The 8,349-nt window shown below is 53.9% G+C and overlaps 1 protein-coding gene across 1 annotated transcript; it reads left to right on the top strand.

The window, feature by feature from the left end:
• Positions 1 to 1,917: 1,917 nt before the first annotated feature.
• LOC125534500 (probable metal-nicotianamine transporter YSL10) lies at positions 1,918 to 4,533 on the top strand. The gene is made up of 6 exons (XM_048697712.1): positions 1,918 to 2,257; positions 2,404 to 2,567; positions 2,671 to 2,768; positions 2,887 to 3,021; positions 3,143 to 3,332; positions 3,409 to 4,533. The coding sequence occupies exons 1-6, from the start codon at positions 2,047 to 2,049 to the stop codon at positions 4,531 to 4,533; spliced, it is 1,923 nt and encodes a 640-aa protein (XP_048553669.1). The 5' UTR covers positions 1,918 to 2,046.
• The last annotated feature ends 3,816 nt before the right edge of the window (positions 4,534 to 8,349 follow it).

Raw genomic sequence — 8,349 nt, 5'->3', positions numbered from 1 at the left:
TAGTTCCTGATAGCAGGAAAAAGGTGATGCCAAAGATATAAAAGAAAGGCATCATTACTTGCTTCATGGTAAAAGAAAGTGTGAACATTCTTGACCAAAAGGGGGGCAACAAAATTACTCAGTTCTCATAATTAATCATTATTTGGAAGAAATACTATGCAATATTCAGACACTCTAGTTCTCTGACTTTGTTTCTTCTAGGTTGCTCGTGCGCGAGCACCGCAGGTCCTCGGAACCTTGGGAATTGTATGAGCAACACAACCACAGAAATTAGGACAAAATTTCACGTCATACATTGTCTGAAAATTGTAGTCGACCCGTGCTGGGAGAAATATGACTTGTGCCCACGCTGCTCTGAGGGTTTGTCCATTTGATACCCTCTCATCCGAATTCGAGTCGATTTCCAATCCGCTTCAGTCTCTACCAAACCGAACAAATCCTATTGGAATGTAGGATGTTTCTTGTATTGAAGATCTTTGAAAAACCAATGGCAATATGTCTATCCACCTATGCTCTATGATGATGTGACCATTCTATGGGGTATTTGGAAGAGCCGGAATGCAAGGTATCAAGGTCGTAGTTGTGGCACATTGTCACTTGCCACATTGTCGGGGATGTTGTGCCATGGTGATGGTGGTATTCCCACTCGATCTATAAAATGATCCTTGCCGCTCGGGTGGAAGGCTTCGTCTCCTCATTGTAGTATCCCACATCCATATCCTTGTGCTCATGTTGTCGTTTTCGTGTTGTTTAAGAGCTTATGTTGCTAAACCTACCCACTTAGTAGCCCACACTCATGTCCCATGTCCTATGTCCACCTTGATTGTCGACCACCAAGTCGTGTTGTCTGGAGGAGGGGCAAGATGTGTAAGACGGTGCACGAATCATCCATGGAGCGCTTGTCACCACTACGCTGGTCCCACCTAGGCTTTGTTGTGAAGCCCGACAAGCAGGTTCGCTGTCAATCAAGATTCGGGTGGTCCGGACATGTTGTCACACCTGTAAACCCGTAAGGACAGCCTAGGTTCATGGTTCCACCCGCACCTCATCTAAGAGGGCAACCGGTAAACCTAGGTTCACCCTCACTCTAATGCATGCATCTGCCTCCAACCGTTCTTGCGTGGTGTTGGGGGTGAGGCCGCTTTTGAAGAGGGAGTACTGGGCACTCGTGGTATGCTATGGCAGACGACTTGGCCGCTATAGTGGTGCGGGGAGGACTTTGAGACTAGCAATGCGAGGAGAGGTGGATGTTAAAGAAGCCAGTAGGGAGACGACATGCTTCTTCTTCAACGAGTTTATACTTTATTCCGACAACCACGCCTTTCCCTAGTCCATGATCCTTCTATTGTGGTGGTATTGCAATCGAGTAAGAAGGTGTTGATCGACCATAGGGTCGGATGGGTATGTGTTCCAATTGGACCCTGAGGGTTTTCTAGGCACCGGGCGAAGGGCTCAAGTTTGACATCTAGAATACCAACCATATATTATTAGATGCATCGCGAGACGTATTTTCATATTGTGCATATTTAGTTTTTATAGATATGAATAGTTTTCTCTACGAAACTTTGTCGTTGTTTGATTAGAAAAAAAAAACATGCACTACAAAGAAAGTAGGTTTTCAGTGTCAAACTGGCCAGTTTTGACCGCCTAGTGCTACCTTCACGGGAAGAACGATCGAGCGAGAGTGAGAGACAGTAGCCGGGAGACCCGGATCGATCCCGACACAACACCCGCCGTCCGCTAGCTAGCTCGCCATGCATGCGAGCGAGCGAGCGGAGAAAATGGCCATAAGTCCCACTGACTGACACGCGGGGACCAAGCAAAGTGAACAGACAATCCCCACAAACAGACGCGCGCGCGACGGACGGACGGCGCGCCGGAGAGGAGAGGAGAGGAGATCGACCGATGGCGAGGAAGGTGGAGGAGGAGGAGTACGAGGAGGACGAGGGGGAGTCGATCGAGCGGGTGTTCGAGGGGCAGGAGGTGCCCGACTGGAAGGAGCAGGTGACGGCGCGGGCTCTGGCGGTGAGCGCGCTGCTGGGCTTCATGTTCAGCGTCATCGTCATGAAGCTCAACCTCACCACCGGCATCATCCCCTCCCTCAACGTCTCCGCGGGGCTCCTCGGCTTCTTCCTCCTCCACTCGTGGACCAGGCTGCTCGACAAGGCCGGCATCCCCGGCGTCAAGCCCTTCACCCGCCAGGAGAACACCGTCGTCCAGACCTGCGTCGTCGCGTGCTCCGGCATCGCCTTCAGCGGTACGTAAGCACCGGCACAGCGATTGGCAATCGATCTCCATCGATCGCTGCGCCTGCGCGTGTATCCTCCATGGATGGATCGTTTGCATTCACAAGTTTTTCCCATGCATTTCTTTGGGTTACATGGAAAGAGATGCCCGTGGCAGGGGGATTTGGGAGCTACATGTTCGGGATGAGCGAGAGGATCAGCGAGCAGTCAGGGGAGGTGAGGGACGAGGACAGCATCAAGAACCCCAGCCTGGGCTGGATGATCGGCTTCCTCTTCATCGTCAGCTTCCTGGGCCTCTTCTCTGTCGTGCCCCTCAGGAAGGCATGCACGTCTCACCACAGCACTGATCTCTACAGTCAACATTTTGATTTCACAAATGTAATCCGTTAAACATGGCCAATCGTTTGGTTGATTTGGGCTTCAGATAATGATCATCGATTACAAGCTCATCTACCCGAGCGGCACGGCCACGGCGCACCTCATCAACAGCTTCCACACTCCCCAGGGCGCAAAGCTGGCCAAGTACGTATGTTGTCCGTATCTGAATTTGTACGGTCAGTGTCTGAATTTGTACCCGGCCAATTTAATTACCGGCCGGTGGTTGGACTGGACTGGACTGGATTGCTGCTGCTGCATGCAGGCTACAGGTGAAGACGCTGGGCAAGTTTTTCGCGATGAGCTTCAGCTGGGGCTTCTTCCAGTGGTTCTACACCGGCGGCAAAGACTGCGGATTCAGCTCCTTCCCCACCTTGGGCCTCGAGGCACGCAGACAAAAGTAAGTATGCTCCTTGAGAAATACTATATGTCAGCAACTTTTCACATTTCATACCTAGCTAGCTAGCCAAAGTGTGTAAATATTTCTTGTTGGATGGATTTGCAACAAAATGAATGGCCAGGTTCTACTTCGACTTCTCGGCGACGTACCTAGGTGTCGGGATGATCTGCCCCTACCTCGTCAACCTCTCCGTCCTCCTCGGAGGCATCATATCATGGGGGATCATGTGGCCTATCATCGAGCACAAGAAGGGCGACTGGTACCCCGCCGACCTCAAGCCCAGCAGCCTCCGCGGCATCGTCGGCTACCGGGTACGCACACCTCTCTTGTCCTTGTGATTTCATCGTCGTTGCGTTGCACCAAGGATTCATATGATTGATCGTGCAGGTGTTCATCTCCATCTCGCTCATCCTCGGCGACGGCCTCTACAATTTCCTCAAGGTGCTGACCCGGACCATGACGGCGCTGGTGGCGCAGGTGCGCGGGATGATGTCGGGCCCGACCCTGCCCATCAGCGAGGCCGGGGGCGACCTGACGCCGGCGGAGACGTTCGACGACCAGCGCCGCACGGAGCTCTTCATGAAGGACCAGATCCCCAACACGCTCGCGCTGAGCGCCTACGTGATCACCGCGGTGATATCCGTCATCACGGTGCCGCGCATCTTCCACCAGCTCAGGTGGTACCACGTGGCCACCTCCTACGTGATCGCGCCGGTGCTGGCCTTCTGCAACGCCTACGGCTGCGGCCTCACGGACTGGTCCCTCGCCACCACCTACGGCAAGCTGGCCATCTTCCTGGTGGGCGCCTGGGCCGGCGCGTCCAACGGCGGCATCATCGCCGGCCTCGCCGCGTGCGGGGTCATGATCGGCATCGTGTCCACGGCGTCCGACCTGACGCAGGACTTCAAGACGGGTTACATGACGCTGGCGTCGCCGCGGTCCATGTTCGTGAGCCAGGTGATCGGCACGGCCATGGGGTGCGTGATCGCGCCGTCCGTGTTCTGGCTCTTCTACAAGGCGTTCGGCGACATCGGCACGCCGGGGTCCGAGTACCCGTCGCCCAACGCGCTGGTGTACCGCAACATGGCGATCCTGGGCGTGCAGGGGCTGGGGTCGCTGCCCAAGCACTGCCTGGACCTCTGCATCGTCTTCTTCGTGGGCGCGATCGTGGTGAACCTGGCTCGGGACCTCGCGGGGCCAAACATCGCGCAGTTCATCCCGCTGCCGATGGCCATGGCCATCCCATTCTACCTGGGGCCCTACTTCGGGATCGACATGTGCATCGGGAGCCTGATCCGGTTCGTGTGGGACCACGTGGACGGCGCGAGGGCCAAGGCGTTCGCACCGCCCGTGGCGTCGGGGCTCATCTGCGGCGACGGCATCTGGACGCTGCCGCAGTCGGTGCTGGCGCTGGCCGGCGTGAGGCCGCCCATCTGCATGAAGTTCCTACCGCGCGCCACCAACATCCAGGTGGAGGCCTTCATCAAATCTCTACCGCCGCCGCCTGGCTAAGTTCACCCACCAGCTGCCTGCAGCTGACAACACACATAAATACGTATTTAGCATAGTAGTGACAGATACATTAATGTACGTACTGGTAGTAACTAGAGTGTAGGCTCGTGTTCCTCTTGCTACATTCATTCAGTAGAATCGATAGATGAGATGTTTGCATTGGAACTGGGAAGAGTAAAGTACAGTACCACATTTGGGGTGCATGCATATGCATCATGAACTATAACCTCTCTCCAGCCTAGTCTGAACCTTGGGCCTTGGGGTGTAGCTTTTTCGACTAATTCAGCTATACTGAACCTTGGGGTGATACATTTTCGACTAATTCAGGTATACTCAGAGCATTTCTAGTAGTACCTCTAAACTCTCAAACCCTCAAAAATAACCACTTTTTTATGGGTTGAGACGAAAAATTCCCAAAGAATAGAACCCCTTAACCTTTAAACCCTCACAAATATTTAGGGGCTCAACCCCTATTCTCCTTCCCAGCCTGTAGAAACAGGGGTTGGCCAGCCCAACCCCTCCCCGACCCGATTCCCTCGCCAACGACGCGCGGGAGGGAGTTTCCAGCTCCCCTTCCCCGGATCCGGCCGCCGTCGGCCTCCGGCCGCCCTGCCCGGCCGCCCTCCCGCCGCGACGCGTCCCGGCGCTGTTGGAAATATGCCCTAGAGGCAATAACAAATTGGTTATTATTATATTATATTTCATTGTTCATGATAATCGTTTATTATCCATGCTATAATTGTATTGATAGGAAACTCAGATACATGTGTGGATACATAGACAACACCATGTCCCTAGTAAGCCTCTAGTTGACTAACTCGTTGATCAATAGATGGTTACGGTTTCCTGACTATGAACATTGGATGTTGTTGATAACGGGATCACATCATTAGGAGAATGATGTGATGGACAAGACCCAATCCTAAGCCTAGCACAAGATCGTGTAGTTCGTTTGCTAAAGCTTTTCTAATGTCAAGTATCATTTCCTTAGACCATGAGATTGTGCAACTCCCGGATACCATAGGAGTGCTTTGGGTGTGCCAAACGTCACAACGTAACTGGGTGGCTATAAAGGTTCACTACAGGTATCTCCGAAAGTGGCTGTTGGGTTGGCACGAATCGAGACTGGGATTTGTCACTCCGTGTAACGGAGAGGTATCTCTGGGCCCACTCGGTAGGACATCATCATAATGTGCACAATGTGACCAAGGAGTTGATCACGGGATGATGTTTACGGAACGAGTAAAGAGACTTGCCGGTAACAAGATTGAACAAGGTATCGGGATACCGACGATCGAATCTCGGGCAAGTACAATACCGCTGGACAAAGGGAATTGAATACGGGATTGATTGAATCCTCGACATCGTGGTTCATCCGATGAGATTATCGTGGAACATGTGGGAGCCAACATGGGTATCCAGATCCCGCTGTTGGTTATTGGCTGGAGAGTTGTCTCGGTCATGTCTGCATGGTTCCCGAACCCGTAGGGTCTACACACTTAAGGTTCGATGACGCTAGGGTTATTAGGAAGACTTGTATGTGATTACCGAATGTTGTTCGGAGTCCCGGATGAGATCCCAGACGTCACGAGTTCCGGAATGGTCTGGAGGTAAAGATTTATATATGGAAAGTTGTTGTTCAGGCTTCGGGAAAAGTTCGGTTTTTTCTGGTATTGTACCGGGAAGCTTCCGGAAGGTTCCGGAGGATTCTGGAGGGGTCCGGAGGTCCGGAAATGTTCCACCACGTCCAATACAGCAGCATGGGCTGTAAGGGGGCACCCTAACCTTAATGGGCCAAGGGCACCAGCCCCCCCAAGGCCCATGCGCATGGGAGAGGGGAAACCCTAAAGGGGAGGGCCTCCACTTGACTTGGGAGGCACTCCTCCCCCCCTTGGCCGCCGCCCCCAACCCTAGATGGGATCTAGGGGGGCGGCCCCCTCTCTCCCCACCTATAAATAGTGGAGGGGCGGGAGGGCGGCCACACCCTTGAACCTGGCGCAGCCCCTCCCCTCCAATACCTCTCCTCCTCCGCGTGAGCTTGGCGAAGCCCTGCCGGAGAACTGCCACTCCATCACCACCACGCCGTCGTGCTGCTGTTGGACTCTCTTCCTCAACCTCCCCTTCCTCCTTGCTGGATCAAGGCGTGGGAGACGTCTCCGTTCCGTATGTGTGTTGAACGCGGAGGTGCCGTCCGTTCGGCGCTAGGATCATCGGTGATTTGGATCACGACGAGTACTGTAGGGGATCGTAGCAGAAATTCAAAATTTTCTACGTATCACCAAGATCAATCTATGGAGTAATCTAGCAATGAGGGGAAGGAGAGTGCATCTACATACCCTTGTAGATCGCTAAGCGGAAGCGTTCAAGTGAACGGGGTTGATGGAGTCGTACTCGTCGTGATCCAAATCACCGATGATCCTAGCGCCGAACGGACGGCACCTCCGCGTTCAACACACGTACGGTTGGGAGACGTCTCCTCCTTCTTGATCCAGCAAGGTGAGAGGAGAAGTTGAGGGAAAACTCCGACAGCACGACGGCGTGGTGGTGATGGAGCTCGTGGTTCTCCGGTAGGGCTTCGCCAAGCACTACGGAGGAGGATGAGGTGTTGGAGGAGGAAGAGGGTTGCGCCAGGGGAAGGGTCCGGCTGCCCTCTCTCTCCCTCACTATATATAGGGGGAAGGGAGGAGGGGGAGGCGCCCTAGGGTTCCCTAGGGGAGGGGCGGCGGCCACAGGGGAAACCCTAGATGGGTTTGGGCGCCCCCACCCCCTAGGAAACTTGCCCCCCAAGCCGGGAGGGGCGGCTGCCCTAGGGGTGGCGCCCCCACCTCTCCTGGTTACGTGAGATGGGGTGGGAGGGGCGCTCAGCCCCTTAGTGGGCTGATGTGCCCTCTCCCCTTGGCCCATAAGGCCCCCCAACGCTTGTCGGGGCCTCCGAAACCCCTTTCGGACACGCTGGTCATCACCTGGTACCCCCAGAACAATTCCGGACTCCAATACCCTTCGTCCAATATACCGATCTTCACCTCCGGACCATTCCGGAGCTCCTCGTCATGTCCGGGATCTCATCCGGGACTCCGAACAACCTTCGGTAACCACATACTATTTCCCATAACAACTCTAGCGTCACCGAACCTTAAGTGTGTAGACCCTACGGGTTCGGGAACCATGCAGACATGACCGAGACAACTCTCCGGCCAATAACCAACAGCGGGATCTGGATACCCATGTTGGCTCCCACATGTTCCACGATGATCTCATCGGATGAACCACGATGTCGAGGATTCAATCAATCCCGTATACAATTCCCTTTGTCCAGCGGTATTGCACTTGCCCGAGATTCGATCGTCGGTATCCCGATACCTTGTTCAATCTCGTTACTGGCAAGTCTCTTTACTTGTTCCGTAACACATCATCCCGTGATCAACTCCTTGGTCACATTGTGCACATTATGATGATGTCCTACCGAGTGGGCCCAGAGATACCTCTCCGTTTACATGGAGTGACAAATCCCACACTACAAGAAATCTGTTAATCCATGACGGAATTCTGGTGACGTTCCTGAAAACCATCACAGATACAGCACCGGTCCCTCCGGGTCGTCACAGAAATTGTCACGGATCAACAAGATGCGAATGGCCACTGAAATGATGCCCCATTATGACGGACAATAAAAGACTGTCATGGAAAACATCATGGACAGACCATGTGGACCTAAGCAGGACCGTCACCGATGGCTCGTGCTGATGTGGCATGTATCCGGTGTGATGCGTATGCTGAATCCTGATTGGTCAATCCACCCTTCTCGCGGATCGCGCA

Source organism: Triticum urartu, chromosome 2 (assembly GCF_003073215.2).
Source record: "Triticum urartu cultivar G1812 chromosome 2, Tu2.1, whole genome shotgun sequence".
Classification (NCBI taxonomy): domain Eukaryota; kingdom Viridiplantae; phylum Streptophyta; class Magnoliopsida; order Poales; family Poaceae; genus Triticum; species Triticum urartu.
Note: the sequence above shows the minus strand (reverse complement) of the source record. Positions and strands in the feature narration are given on the sequence as shown.

Excerpts from the sequence above, each read along its gene's own strand:
- LOC125534500 (XM_048697712.1), top strand. The coding sequence starts at position 2,047 with ATGTTCAGCGTCATCGTCATGAAGCTCAACCTCACCACCGGCATCATC. Across the intron at positions 2,769-2,886 it reads CAGGGCGCAAAGCTGGCCAA|GCTACAGGTGAAGACGCTGG; the intron begins GTACGTATGTTG and ends TGCTGCATGCAG. Across the intron at positions 3,022-3,142 it reads CTCGAGGCACGCAGACAAAA|GTTCTACTTCGACTTCTCGG; the intron begins GTAAGTATGCTC and ends ATGAATGGCCAG.